The sequence below is a fragment of the Rana temporaria genome, chromosome 9 (assembly GCF_905171775.1).
Source record: "Rana temporaria chromosome 9, aRanTem1.1, whole genome shotgun sequence".
Classification (NCBI taxonomy): domain Eukaryota; kingdom Metazoa; phylum Chordata; class Amphibia; order Anura; family Ranidae; genus Rana; species Rana temporaria.
The window spans coordinates 115,294,645-115,310,884 of NC_053497.1; the positions used below are offsets into that span (position 1 = coordinate 115,294,645).

General features: G+C 43.9%; 1 protein-coding gene across 1 annotated transcript in view; it reads left to right on the forward strand.

Moving 5' to 3' along the window:
- The window catches only part of CACNA1B (calcium voltage-gated channel subunit alpha1 B), a 417,311-nt gene that overhangs the window by 22,971 nt on the left and 378,100 nt on the right, over nt 1-16,240 (forward strand). Inside the window, exon 2 of the mRNA XM_040324212.1 lies at nt 15,992-16,131. Coding sequence (XP_040180146.1) covers nt 15,992-16,131 — 140 coding nt within the window. The remainder of the gene's footprint in view (nt 1-15,991; nt 16,132-16,240) is intronic.

Consider the following 16,240-nt stretch of genomic DNA (forward strand, 5'->3'; position numbering starts at 1 on the left):
CTAGTAAAGGAATGGGTTTGTATTCCCATGAATACAATGTGTTGAAAAAGTTGCTTCTTTTGAAGATGGATAGGCTACATTCTCATGAGGCACCTTGGTGATGTCACTGACCTCTAGTGAGAGCATAGGCTGCGTCCTCCTAAATAAGGATGAGCTTCAGCGTGTTTGCATAGAACACGTGCGGAGCCCGCCAGGAAGTCGGCACCCGCGCTGCGCTAATCACAGCCAGGCAGACATTTCCCGATGCTCGGCTGCAGAGATCGGGAAATGTCTGCCTGGCTGTGATTAGCGCAGCGTGGGTGCCGACTTCCTGGCGGGCTACGCACATGTTCTATGCGAACACGCCGGAGCTCATCCTTACTCCTAAATATGGAATCTAGTGAATGGATAGGCTGTCTTACCATGAATATAAAGTATCAAAGATTTTACTGGTCTCCAGTGAATGGGTAAACATCCACATGAAAATGAGGTGTCAGTGATGTCACTGATCTCTATTGTGTTGGTAACGTCACTTGTCTTTTGTAAATGGATAGACTACGTTCTCATGAGTATAAAGGGTTTTGGTTATGTCACTTGTCTCCAATAAATGTATAAGTGGCCCTTTTATGAATATGAAGTATCAGTGATGTCACTGGTTTCTAATGTAGCAGGTGCCTCGCTTCTCCTTTCCAAGCTGGCCGCCATAAGTACACTCTCCACTAAGAGAGAGTGTGCCTGTCAGCTTCTGCGGGGGATATTCTCCCCTCCCTTTTCTCTTCATTGACTGCATGTTAATGCGAGCAGCAATGGCCGCCCACTCTGTTCTCTCTCGTGCGTTTTCCTATTGGCGGGGAGAGGAAACCAATGAGAGGGGCAAAATGGAAGAGCCAATGAATAGGGAGTGGAAAGGCTGCAGCCTGCAAAGGATTCTGGTACATGTCGTCTCTATATCAGACGGCTCCATAGCCTTGTATGGAGGCAGGAACTACAAGAGCCAGCCTGCTTTAGAAAGCAGAGAACCAAAGACTTAATTTTGTTGTCTGAGGAGATTCAGTTACCACGATACCATGAGGCAGGAGAAAAGACTGGACTCAGGAGAGGTGTTGCCTCCCGGGTTAGTCCATAATTTGTTTGCAAGCTCCGCAGCTGGTTGGGGACGTCCAGCCTGAGAGAGGGGGATCCCAGGTGCACATGCATCGATGGTGGTGAAGCGTTCCAGTGTGAGGTGACCAGTCGGGGTCACCAGAAGACCCTGCCCGTTTCCAGGACGTTTGTTTGGTCCTGACTGCAGGATTTGGTGAGGGGGGAATTGCCAATTTGCAGAAAACTAGGACACTGCACGCAGAGTTGTTTTACTTTGTGTATCTGGCTTTATGGACACTGTATACATACATCATTGCTCACCTTGCAACCACCTGTAGTGCCACAGGACAAAAGGCAATTCAGATACAGGGATACTGTATACAGACACCATTGTTCTTTCACCAGCCACTTAATGTAGAACTAAGTATGGTGTTTGTAGTTGGGCCTGTGGTATCAGGACAGAAGAAAAAGGTCTGACATAAAGAGGATCAGTCTTCTGCTCTCCTTCTGCCTGGACTCGTAGAGCCAAATTTGAGTAGAGGTACTGTATTTGATCCGATATAAAGTGTCATATTGTGATTTAATTGCCATTTATGTGTGTCTCTGCTCTTGGGGACATTCTCAGGTTTGGAAGCCCCTGAAAGCAGCCTGAATACAGTATTGAGCTATATTGCTCTTGATCTCAGTTATTTCTCTCCAGTTGCATTACTTGAATTATTGTCTGTTACTCTATTCCACAGAAATACTGCAGTAAAGATAATTTCTGTGTTTTATCATAATGTGTGTGTGGTTTCATTGATCCTTGCACTTACACTATTGCCAGGTGTGCCAGGGGGGCTGAGGCTATTTTTGGTGTTGAGAGGCAGAGTACGGGACTGAACATACTTAAGCGGCTCTTGTAGGGTAGCGTTACACTAGTGATTGAATCGGTTGTGGTTTCATAAATATTGTGCGTTGGAAAGTCACTTTATCTTTTGTAAATTGATAGACTACAATCTAATGAATATGTTTTTTTTAATGTCATCGCTAATCTTTCGTGAAGGGATAGTCTGCATATTCATGAATTTGAAGTGTCCTGATACTGACAATTTGTAGTACAGTTGAACCTCGGATTACGAGCATAATCCGTTACAGGAGTATGCTCATAATCCAAAGTACTCGCATATCAAAGCGAGTTTTCCCATTGAAGTCAAAATAATTAGTTCCACATTGACTTCAATGGGATGCAATACCGAATACGGCCAGAGGACACTTCGGCTCATTTCATGCGCCCCCGTACCTCAGGCCAAATGAGGTACTGCAGGCCAATGTTCGGCTTTTCTCGGCTCCTTCGCTCCCGTACCTCAGGCCAAATGAGGAACTGCAGGCCTATTTTTGGCTCTGCTCGGCTTCTGCGCCGCCGTACCTCAGGCCAAATGAGGTACTGTAGGCATATTTAGCTTGCATTCTGCTTGTCTTGCGAGTCAACACTTGCAAAAAAAAAAAAAGCTCTCAAACCAAGTTACTCTTAAACCAAGGTTCCGCTGTAATTGAATAGGCCCCAGTATAATTTGTTTGAAGAATCAGTGATGTCACTGGTCTCCAATGAATGGATAGGCTGCATTCTCAAAAAACAGTGACATCACTGACATGTTTTATTCATAACGAATGGACAAACTGTATTTTATGTACTGTATATAAAGTGTTTGGTGATGACATTCGTCTTCAGTGGGTGGATAGGCTGTGTTCTCATGAACATGAAATGTCAGTGATTTCACCCTTACTTTAGTGGTTGGATAGGCTTTGTTCTCATAAAAATTCCAACAGGGAGCCAAGAGCAGAAAGTAAACCAAGAAGCTAAAGTAATTATAAAAGTCACACTGGACTGCTGCTACCACACTCATGTGACCAAATGAGAAACGGACAAAAACAACATGTAATCGTATACCGCTCAAGCTCCGGCACCTGCTGTGATACTCATCACATACCCTGCTCTGATCCATTTTATCTATCAGGCTTTGCCAGTGTCTGCCTGCAGTTGGAGCATGTGACGTGACCAGGGAGGAGTCCTGTGGTGTCCGGACATCTTGCAACTAAGCCTCGTTCCCCTTGCCCCTTCCAGCATTCATCTCTGGTCTCGCCGACTGATGCAGCAGCTCTGCCATCTTCCATTCTGGGCATACAGTGATCGTGCTTTCTGGATCTGTGCCCAGGCTTTCCCCTCCCTGATGCGATTTATCCTATATTTACTATGTATTGGTTACATCTTTTATCAGCAATAAACTGATTTAAATTTCACATGGATTCCATCTCCAATTGATTCCTTGCCACCCCCTTGATTTGCGCCTCCCAATTATTTTTTTGTTCTAAATATGAAGTCTTAGTGTTGTAATTTGTCTCTAGTGATTAGAGGCTATATTCTCATAAATAGGCTACTTATGAATTTGAGGTCTTGATGTCACTTGTCTCAAGTGTATAAATATGTTGCCTTGTTATTGGGAAGTAAGGTAGACAATGATGGCCCCAAACTCTTACCACTTTTTTATTAATATTGATTTTAAAAGAGCTACCCTTATGTGTTGTCAGCAGTCAACCTGCAGTCACTTACCTGTGAGAGTTGACTTCTAAGCATAATGTACACAGAGAGCAGAGGGGGCAGTGATGTGAGCTTTGTAATCGTGAGGACTTGCACAGCCTGCGAGACTCATTGATTTTATTGTGTCCACAGCTGGGAAGAGATAACGTCAACAAATACCCCATATGATATCCATTAAGTGATCAATACAGTGTGACTTGTATCCTATTGGCTGTTGATTTATGGAAGGAGAAAATGACTCTTGTAATCCTCAGTTTAGTTGTGTGAGATGTAACTGATGAAATCTGGGGGTCACTGGGGGGCTGTCATTGGCTTGTGGCTCCTCCAGGGACACTAAAGACAAAGAGCAGCGTCAGAGGTAGAACTAGAAACAATCGCATCGGCAAACATTGTTTCCCTCATTATAATTTTATTGATTTAATCTTGATGTAGGCTACGTTCACACAATGAAAACACGCATCCCTTTTGCAGACATGTGGCAGTGCCTTTAACTAATGGGTCTCCCACAAATTTGGCAATATGATTGCATGACAGAATGTGTGGCAACAAAGTACCATGCCTTTTGGTGCAGATTTTTTTTTGAAAAGGGCCATGCGTCCCTTTAGTGTGTTTTCTCACGTAGGGCGGCCCATTGAAATCAATGGGTTGCTATAAATTAGACACACGGAAACACATAGGTGTGAACAGAGTCTTGGATGAACACTGGACATTGTTGGGACATGTGCTTCTTGGCCCCATTACACTTGAAGTAGAACTCCATTTCAAACTAATTTTTGGTTTAATGTGGGAAGAATTAGAAACCCTGTCCAGATTTTTATATTACTATGTTTATCCCTACAAGGGTACTTTCCACTACTTACTGTCCCTGAAACATAACAGTAAGCAAAAGGAAATAACTCCAATGTTGGTGAAAATCATGCCTTTGACAGTTATTGCTAGAAACAAGTGTCTCCATTGGTAGATTTTTCTATACCAGCCATTATCAAGCGGGGTTCTGTGGAACCCTAGGGTTTCTCCAGAGGTGCCTAGGGGTTCTTTGAGCTGTGGCTGATTTACCTCCTGTTTGATGGTGCCTACATAGTTCTGAGCCAATTCCACTTGGAGGAGCCAGTGGAATTACACCAATGATCTTCATAGTTCTCTGTAAGGAGGGCATTCTTCCCACTACTGTAAAAAAGGGCATTCTTCTTACTGACCACCAAAGTAAGGGGCATTGTTCCCACTGACCCCCAATGAATGTGTTTTATCAGGGGTTCCCCAGCGGTAAAAATGTTGAGAAAGGCTGATCTATACGTCTTCTTGTTGTGGTAACACATGCAAAAAAATTAGATTTCCCTTAAATTTTTGTCTTGATGATAAGTCACTTGTAAAAGAATAAGAATGAATCCCCAAGATAGGGATACAAATAGGCAACTGATTCTAGAGAAAACAAAATTTGGTTCCACTTTAAAGTAGAAGGAACGGCACCCGCTATCTTCCAGTGCTGTATCAGTTTTCCGTTTTTCCCTCCTACCAGCCACAACAGTTTGTCACTGACACAGGGGAACTGTGCGAAATTTTTTATTTATGTTTTTACTGTGGGGAGACGTTTAATTCCCTGATCAGTTTAGCAAAATGCTTGCTTGAGAATCCATAGATTAAAGCAGACATATTCAGACAACAAATGTACTAGCTTGTAGGCAGGTAAAGATGGGGGTAGGCCCCTTTTTAAGGTTTGTTCCTCCTAAATGGAGGATTCTAGGAGTCATTAGATAGGTGGGCAAGGCTGGGGCATTCGGTGGGGTGGACACTTGGAGACCTAGAGAAGAGGGCCAGCCTGCTATGGTGCTTCTGCTCTCCCTTATTTGTGTAGCATTACCCCCGCAGGAGCCGCTGAATGTTTTGGGATCAGTGTATTAAGTTACCCTGCAGTGTGTCTAGGGGTGATAGCAGTGAGCCAAAACAGTGAGCAAATGTCCAGACAGTGAATAAAGGGGTTTCCAATGCTTTATTTCCAGGCCAACATGGCCAACATCAACAATAAGTGGGAAGAGCAGGTTGATGAAGAAAAAGGAGAACCTTGCAGTATCAGGCCTGGATATTAATTGAGCAGTTCTTGCTCAATAGAGTACCAAATTATAACACGTCGCCACTCCTAGTTGGAGTGGGTTAAGTGCCCCCGGACAGACCCCTCTCACAAGCCTGGCAGCTGAAGTGTCACTTAGGATTTTCTGGGAGGAACAGGTCTCTCTCACAGACCTGGCTCTAGGGCCTCTGCCACAGGCCAATTACTTTAAATGAGCTAAGTGGTTGAATGGAGCGAATCGTCCCAGTAGATTTCTGCATGGGTCACCAGATGACAGTAAAGCATACCTGTCAGCATTCCGGTCACCAGATCCCCGATTGGTTCGTTCAATCCTCTCAAAAGAAACGGGAACCCAGTAAGTCACTGGGGTCCCCTTTTACCTCCGGATGAGGGTTTGTGTAGTCTGCAATTCTGGCCTGGTGGGCCGCGCTGGCGGGGTCCATGGATGCGCACACCCTGAAGGTGGATGCCGCACCTGGAACTGGGACCCCGCAAAACTTGTCCAGCACATGACACCTGTCACAGATCTACCCCTCCCCAGCATGCCTTGCGAGGGAGTAACTTCTCTAATTGGCTGCTGGGGAAAGTTGCTCTGCCAGAACCCCTCTGGTGCCAACTGCTGGCCAGGGATGGTATTGCATCCCTGGAGCACAGACTGACCCAGTGGACGTTTCTGGAGTGACAGGAGTCCCAATTTAGCAAATTGTGAATGGGAGCAAAATAACTCTCCCATTCCCCACTAACTTTAGCGTAGTGCCCATACTGAAAGTAAGGGGGCGCTACATTTGAGAAGTGGCTGCAGGGTTGGGGGGTCTCCCCTTTTGGACATCTAGGGAGAAGGTAATTTCCACCTGCATAAAGACTGAGCTAAAGAGAAGGCATAGAGGGCTTGGTTCTTTCCTTGGTACTCCCCTCCAGGGAGAAGGGGTTAATGAGGGAGTAGATGGAAAGAGGAGATGGCAGAATCATTTTTATCTTGAGCCAGAAACTAAACATCTCCAAGCATTACCCCTGGGAGTGAGGGGGATGAGCAGGCTCAGTAAAGACAAGAGGGTGGAAGTGTTCTGTCTCCGGCCAGTATCCTCGCATAGTACAGATTGGGGGCAAAGAATAGCATGTGCCCTGGAATCTGTGTACTTTTGGGGAAGTAATATGTATATAGGTTAAACCTCGCACTAAAAACAAAAAAGACTGCTGCACTTTTAAAATTCCTGAATAGCGGAAAAAGGAATAAAAAAAACTTGAAAAAATGTTGCTTTGTCTATTGACAGAAAGTTAATTCCCCACACAAATGTGTCAAACAGGTTGTAAAACTTTGTGTTTTTTCATTTTAATGCATCCTATGCATTAAGGTGAGAAAACACCTTGCAGTCACCGCCCCCCCCTGAGCCCTCGTTTTACTTACCTGAGCCCGAATGTCCTTGGGCGCAATCCCGCGTTGCTTTTCCCCTGGTCTTGTCGGCTCTTCATTGGATGTTTGATAGCAGCGCAGCCATTGGCGGCTGCTGGGGGGCGGGGCTGAGTCATACAATTTGGCATCTATGGCAGCGCACCCGCAAGCTAACCCCCTTGGGAGAGAGCTACCCAGAGGGGGTTAGCTCTTGTGGGGAGGAGCCGCGAGAGCCGCCGTGGGGCCACTCTGTGCAAAACAAACTGCACATTTTTGTTTTTTTAATAATCTGCAAACCTTTAGTATCCCTTTAAGTGATAAATAAATCCAGAATCTAGATCTAGAATCTGATTCTAATAAACAAATCTAATAAACAAATTGTATCATTTTGATACAAGTGTCCATTTATTCAGTATGGTTAAGATAAAATAAGTGTCCAAAAAAGATTTACTCAAATTATATTAGTGTCCATATTGTTTCTCAAACGAACATAAACAAAGGTGCACTGCTCCCAGTGTATAATAATAAACAAATTCATAACGTACATCCGTGCTCTACCAGTGCTCATACAAAATCAGCCTCTTATCGGATCATCATGATTTCTATATTAAAGGAGATCATGAGATAGAAGGTCTCCATCATTCACTCGAATCTCATTAACACGGCAGCACTAATTGGGAATAGATCGTGAATTCAATGATGAGCGTTCCAAAAGTCCACACATATAAGTCAAGCATCGGGTGAGCTTTTTAAAAATCTTGGACCGTGGTTTATGTGTAAGAAGAAAAGGGAAGACTCATGTAATACATCCACAAAACATTTATTTAAAAATAAAGCAATTGCACTTACAAAATAAAATAAAAAAACAAGCGGCAGAGAGAGGTATCCGGCCGCGAGGTGCACCAGCAGTATGGAACGCAGTGACGTCACAGCTCCTGTCTCCTCCCAACGCGTTTCCCCATAGAAGGCATTATCCTGAAATGGAGAATCTGGAGGAAGTAGCCCTGCGTCCCATGGTGGCTATGTGCGAAGCGACCTGACAAGCTGTTGGCAGTGAAATCAACCACAGTGAAGCTGTGCACTATCACAGAACTTATATGTGATCTGGGGCACAAAACACTGTAAACCGGACCAGGGTCACTACAGTTAGTATTTAGTAGCTTCCTTTAGAGGTGTCTAGAACCAGGCATGGTATATTTTTACATTGGTCCACCTTGAACCAACAAAACTATGTATACACTATACTAGGCTGATGTCCCCAGAAGCTGGAAATCAGTGGAATAGACACCGCTACTCCAGTGATCTCCACTTGCTTCTAGATCCTTTGCTGAACACTGGAGAGAGGAAGGAACGAATCCAAGATGCCGCACATCTATGCATGTGGTGTGATGGTGGAAGAGACAACCTCAGCCTGGCTCCAGCCAGGCCACGCATCCAACGCATTTCGCACCACACCGCTGAAGCTTAGTCCTGGGGATCCTTTGCTGAACCGCTGGCCTGATGTGTTATAAATGCAGGAAGTTGGCTGCTCAGAATGGAATTTTAGGGAATCCTTTGCATTTTGTGGATGAATACAAAGGATTCCCTGATTGGAGAAGGTGGAGAGGCAGCGTGGTGACATCAAGTGCCCCATCTCATCCAATCAGAGAATACTTTGCATTCATTCAGAAAATGAAAAGCATTCTCTAAATGGTGCCCATGCTGAGCAGCTGACCTCCTGTATTAACAATGCATCAGGGCGGCCACTGCGCACAGGACAGTGGAAACAAGTGGAGATCACTGGAGTAGTGGTGTCTACTTCCAGCTTCCATGGGCATTGGCCAGGTATGGCATAATATGCATAGTTACATTGGTCCAAACTGAAGGGAAAATATACCATGCCTGGAATTTTGAATAAAAAAATCTGCTTTACAGGTGCACTCCAGACAAAACTGAAAATGCCTGGGGGAGCAGTACATACATTTTTCATCCTATTGATGTAGTGCTTCCCACTACCTTCTGTCTGTAATCTTGGAAACCCTGCTGGTAACATGAGACAGAAATTCCCAAATCCTCCCAGTGCTGCAGGTTCTTTGCTATCAAAGTGAAACCTGTCACAGACGGACATCTACTTTTCTCATATCTGCTTATGTAGATTTTACCTGACTTTGTTTCCAGCCTCTTGATTGGACAATGAAGGAGCAGCAGATGAGATCATCATTCTCTTTCACAATGTGCAAAGACATGCTACATGGCACTGCGCATGTTAATGCATAACCTCTGTCTGTAGCTTAGGAACTGACACTTCCTGTGAGGAAACCACATATCCCACAATCCCTGGGGCTCTAAATCTAGTGCTTTGCAGGTGAGAGCTAAACAGTAATTGGATTTGACATGGACACAAAACATCTCACCACGCTGAAAGAGGTGTGTTTTTATCACACTGGCACTCCTACATTTGTGATGCAACACAGAGGAAATGGTAGAGTGACCCCTGGCTCCCTCCCACATCCCTGCTGTTTGCATAGAGTATGAACAGCACAGTAAGGGTGTTGCCACTAATTTTACAAGATAATACCTGGGTTTTAAAAGACATTTGGCACACACAGTGTATTTATATCGTGATTTATGTATGAGTGGCTTATGAGGAATATATTTGTAAGAATTTTTTTTTTGTCTTGAGTTCAAATTTAAAGTCCAGCTGCAACTAAATGCATACCCCCCATGGATTGGTTTGATTGGAAAGAGAATTTTTGTGAAGAAACATATAAATATAATCAATTGGTATTATTGATCTTCCTAATGCTCCCAGATGTATTTCCGGAGTGAATTGCTCTGGGAATATTTCACTTTCTCTGTAAACCCTGGAAGGACAACATTAATATGTGCTGTGCTACAGTGCCTTGAAAAAGTATTTACACCCCTTGAGATTTTCCACATTTTGTCATGTTGCAACCAAAACATAAATGTAGTTTATTGGGATTTTACGTGATAGACCAACACAAAGTGGCACATCATTGTAAAGTGGAAGGAAAATGATAAATGGTTTTCAATTTGTTTTACAAATATCCGAAAAGTGTGGTGTGCATTTGTATTCAGACCCCTTTACTCTGATACCCCTAACTAAAATCTAGTGGAACCAATTGCCTTTAGAAGTCACCTAATTCGTAAATAGAGTCCACCTGTGTGTGATTTAATCTTAATATAAATACAGCTGTTCTGTGAAGCACTCAGAGGTTTGTTAGAGGACCTTAGTAAAAACACAGCATCACGAAGGCTAAGGAACATACCAGACAGGTCAGGGATAAACTTGTGGAGAAGTTCAAAGCTTGGGACATTTTTTATAACCTAACCCTGCTTTAAACGTCTCACGGAGCACTGTTTGATCCATCTGAAAATGGAAAGAGTATGGCACAGTTGCAAACCTACAAGACCTGGCCGTCCACCTAAACTGGCAAGCCGGGCAAGGAGAGCATTAATCAGAGAAGCAGTTAAGAGGCCCATGGTAACTGCAGAGATCCACGGCTCAGGTGGGAGAATCTGTCCACAGGACACCTATTAGTCATGCTCTCCACAAATCTGGCCTTATGGAAGAGTGGCAAAAAGAAAGCCATAAGAAGTCTTGTTTGCAGATTGCGAGAAGCCATATGGGGGACACAGCAAACATGTGGAAGAAGGTGCTCTGGTCAGATGATAACAAAATAAAAAAAATTGGCCTAAAAGTGGTGGAAAACAAACACTGCACATCACCCTGAACACACCACCCCCGCCGTTAAATATGGTGGTGGCAGCATCATATTGTGGGGATGCTTTTATTCTGCAGGGACAGGGAAGCTGGTCAGAGTTGTTGGGAAGATGGATGGAGCCAAATACAGGGCAATCTTAGAAGAAAACCTGACATGAGACTCAAGTGGAGGTTCAACTTACAGCAGGACAACGACCCTAAAGATACAGCCAGAGCTACAATGGAATGGTTTAGATCAAAGCATGTTCATGTAGAATGGCCCAGTCAAAGTCCAGATCTAAATCCAATTGAGAATCTGTGGCAAGACTTGAAAATTGCTATTCATAGATGCTCTCCATCCAATCTGACAGCGCTTGAGCTATTTTGCAAAGAAGAATGTGCAAGAATTTCTCTCTAGATGTGCAAAGCTGGTAGAGACATCCCCAAAAAGACTTGCAGCTGTAATTCCGACGAAAGGTGGTTCTACAAAGTATTGACTCGGGGGCTGAATACAAATGCACACCACACTTTTCACATGTTTATTTGAAATTTGAAAACCATTTATCATTTTCCTTCCACTTCACAATAAGGCCCCGTACACACGACCAAACATGTATGCTGAAACTGGTACGTGGACCAGTTTCAGCATACATGTTCGGTCGTGTGTAGGCGCGAGCGGGCAGAATTCCAGCAAACATTTGCCCGCCGGGCCTTTTCCCAGCGGACAAATATTCCTGGACTTGTTTTAAAACCATCCGCTGGAATCCTGCCCGCTCAGACATGTTCGGTCGTCTGTACAGACCTACCGTACATGTCCGAGTGCCCGCCATCCCTCGCATGCGTCGAATGACTTTGACGCATGCGTGGAAGCATTTAAAAGGCAGGCCCGCCCACGTCACCGCGTCATCGTCGCGGCGACGGCGCAGACACGCCCCGCGTATTGTTTACACGCGGACTTCTGTACGATGGTTAGTACAGCCATCGTACAGAAGTCCCCGGGCAGACATGTACGGTGAAAACGGTCCGACAGACCTTAGACCAGCACAAAGTGCCACATATCACATAAAATCCCAATAAAATACGTTTCCGTTTTTGGTTGTAACATGATTTCAAGGGGTATGAATACTTTATCAAGTTTACTGTATGTGCTGTGCTATGTGCTGTACTATTGTACTCATAGGTGTGCGTAGCATATTGCATTAGGGTGTGCACCCCAAAGCTCAAATATGCATGCGTGTGTGTGTGTATGTGTGTGTTTTTTTATTATTATTTTTTACAATAAATTTTTTTCACAATATTATTATTTATAATATTGTAAAACAAATTACAATTGTTTTAGGGGCCCTATTGGGGGGCTTTGGTGAAATATCAGGGGATATATTATACAGACCCCTGATGTCTCACTTTTGAAACGGAGAAAGGGACTGAGGACAGAGATTCCCTTTTGCTCCAGCCTCAGTTGCACTGGCCCCTTCCCCCCCACTCTCCATCCTGAAACATCCCTTGTAGCAGACGGCAGTTAGGCTCCATTCACATCTAGGCAGACAAATTCGCGGCGTTTTGTCCCGCGAATTGCGGCGGCAAATAGCATCGTTTTGTACCGCGATTTGCGGCGACAAAACGCCGCGATTGTCCGCCTAGATGTGCCCCTAGATGTGCCCCTCTATGGAGATGGTTCCCGAAAGCCGCCTGAAAAAAAGGTTTGGTGTGGAGATGTAAACCATCTCCATAGAGGGCAATGTCTTTTCATCCCTCTGGCGGCAGCGGCGTCGCACTACAGGCAACAAAACGCCTAGATGTGAATGGGGACGAACGCTTCCAGTGCTTTGGGGAGGGGAGGCACGTGGGGGGGGGGGGGGCCAGGACCAGGCAGCAGGGACAATCTACATAACACAGGGTGATTAAGGTGTGCCATTTACTTGTGTTAAAAAGTCTCCTTTTCTCTCTGCATTGCTTCCTTTGTGTGAAATACCTGGTGATCCTGCCAGTCCTCCTGCTTTCCTATATAAACTTGACCACCTCCAGGCTGTGTAAGGGCTATTTGACCAAGAAGGAGAGTGATGGGGTGCTGCGCCAGGTGACTACCTCTTGAAGCTCATCAAGAGAATGCCAAGAGTGTGCAAAGCAGTAATCAAAGCAAAAGGTGGCTACTTTGAAGAACCTAGAATATGAAAAATATTTCATTTGTTTCACACTTTTTTGTTATGTATAATTCCACATGTGTTCATTCATAGTTTTGATGCCTTCAGTGTGAATCTACAATTTTCATAGTTATAATAACTCTTTGAATGAGAAGGTGTGTCCAAACGTTTGGTCTGTACTGTGTATATGTATATGTATATGTGTGTGTGTGTGTGTGTATATATATATATATATAAATTACACAGTCATGTCCCAATATTTATGGACCTGACTGTGTGTGTGTGATTATATATATATTCACCCAATATATAATCACCCACTTTAAATGCTATTGTAATGCGATAATTATTGTTACTCATTTTACCTGTTAGTGGTCATAAAGTTATGGCTGATCGGTGTACATGTCTCAGTCACCCCCTCCCCTCCCCCCAGTGTCACGTGTAAATCGTAATCTCATAGAAAAAGTGTTTCCTTTTAAAAAAACATGAGTAGTCTGTATAATTTTCACCCACTGCTCCATGCATTGCACCCTTTTCTTTGAACATGGGAGAATTCTAAAAATACTTGGTAGAAATTGAAGGGAGGAGACGGCTGAGATCCTGTGAATCAGTGCCATTAATTTCAAGGAGGGCTCTCATCACTATGGCCAAGATACAGATCCTTTCATTAGCAGGGCACAATCTTACACCCCATCATTATGTCCTGGCAGAGGAAGGAAGGGAGGCTGCAGAGTTCAGGGTACCACTGATACATTACAGAGGGGAAAGAATAGGTACAACGGATTATAAGTCTGGATTTACATAGGAAAATAGTCGGCTTCATGTAATAATCTTATTGGTGTGTTAATGGTTTAGGAAGCACGTATTGACTATGGAATAGACAGCAGCCTTATTCTTCATTATATGCTCAGGCTCTGCTTCCTGCTTAGGATTGCTATACAAAGACCATGTCCTAAGCTGGCAGTACAAAAATCCTCCAACCACCCTATACAGCAGGGGTCCTCAAACTATGGCCCTCCAGTTGTTTAGGAACTACAATTTCCATCATGCCTAGTCATGTCTGTGAATGTCAGAGATTCACAATGCCTCATGGGAGGTGTAGTTCCGCAACAGCTGGAGGGCCGTAGTTTGAAGATCCCTGCTATACAGTGTGTGTGTAAATCTCCTGCTGCAGTTATTTTATACCCGAACAGCGTCTGTATCTGATTGGATGCTGCCGCTCTTTGACTGACGCTTTTCCGCCCCGCTTCTTCAGTTTTTCAATTGAGGAATGTCAAGCAGGAGGGTGATGACAGGATCACCCACTGATCAAATTTTAGGAACTGGCTGAAATTTGTATGGCGTATGGCCAGTTTAAAGCCTCATGCACTAGGGTGCATTAGGTTGTATAATTTAATTGGGAAACACAGCTGCTGCATAAAGCCAAATATAGTAGCGAATGGCCTAACACAGCTGTACTCCCCTGGACAAAGACTGCATTCAAGGTTGTTTGCCTTTAGCCCATGGGTGCTCAACCTGTGACCCACCAGCTGTTACGGAACAACAAGTCCCATCATGCCTCAGCCTTTGGGAGTCATGCTTGTAACTGTCAGACTTGCAATGCATTGTGGGACTTGTAGTTCTGCAACAGCTGGAGGGCCACAGGTTGAGCACCCACGCAAGTTTAGTCTTTAGTAAATCCACTCCATTGTGCGAGTAGAGCTTTACTGGTTGTCTCACATCTCTTGTATGGCTGCTTTTTAGCTCAGCTGAGTGAATGCATCAAAACATAGACAGCCACTAGAGGGAGACTCTACATGCCCTTTTGTGTGTTAAATATTGTAAATATGGTACAGCAATCATATAAAGTGTAAAGGTCACTTGAAATATTAATGTTTAAACACTATAATAAAAACTAAAAATATGCTCTCCCTGAAAATACTCCATTATATTCCTTTTAAAGAAAGAGTATAATTGTGTTTAATTCATTAATATAGCACAGTGGAGGTATACCGGGGGCATGTGCTCAAATTTTATCTCTGGCACATATAACCAACATCCCACAATGCAGTGCACCCCTCTTTTTAAAGTGACATTAAAGGCTACGTTTTTTTTTTATTAAAATAAAAAAAGATATTATACTTACCTCTTACCTGCTTTGTGTATCAATATTGAACAGGGCGGTCCCTTACAGGACCAGGCAGGGGGTGGGCAGAAGGGTCGGCTGCCCTAGGCACAGCTTTTATTGAAGGGATGGGGGCAGCGCAAATTCCTTCTACTATAAGGCTGACAGAACTAGTGACAGCAGCACCACTACTTCTGTCAGCCCAGCGCTGGAAGTGGCAAGGAGAGGAGGAGAGAGCTGGGAGAAGGTGCAGGCTGTGCTCTCTCTCTTCCTCCTCCTCATAAGCTTGCACATAATGAACGGGGCTGCGAAATTTGGCATCTTTGCCCTGAGCACTGAATGATTTTGTCCTGGCATAGGAGGCAGGTACGTTTTTAGGAATGGGGGAAACGAAACAGTTAGTGGGGAGTTTTACAGTTTAGGCTTCATGTACACGGGACGTTTTTACAACCTCTCCTAAACGATTTAACTTGACAGATAGTAACCCGCGTTCAAAACGTCAGTTTTTCCACGTTTACATGCCGCGTTTAGCCACGTTTTTGGGTTTAGAAGTGTTTCAAATAAACACACACACACATATATATATATATATAATGGCCAAATACGAAAAATGCCTATAAACGAAATGCTGCTAAATGGGGGTTACCGCATTGTAGAAGTGTTTGGCATCTGAAACGTCAGAAACCTTGGCATCTGAACGCATTTTTTTGCCTCCAAAAAAAGGCCTATAAGCAACTGCTTAAAAACGACAGTAAGTGTCCCGTGTACATGAACACATAAGATAACATTGAATGTGTTTAGGAGCAGTTGAAAAAAGGGTCCAACTGCCTCAGAACGTCCATTTAGCAGCAGTGTTTAACCTTTAAAGTGCTGTGTGCCCAGACAGTCATCAAGGGTGACTTTAGGTTCTTTTACACATCTAATGATTACACTTGTCTATTTATTTTACAGGATGATACTGAACCCTACTTTATTGGCATCTTCTGTTTTGAAGCTGGCATCAAGATCATTGCCCTGGGCTTTGTGTTTCATAAAGGCTCGTACCTACGGAATGGGTGGAATGTCATGGATTTTGTGGTTGTTCTTACCGGGTAGGTACAATTTTTTACGTTGTTTACAGATTATTGATTGGAAGAACATGCCAAACACATACACAATGAAGTTGTCCAACACATGTAGATACATATTACAATGTACATA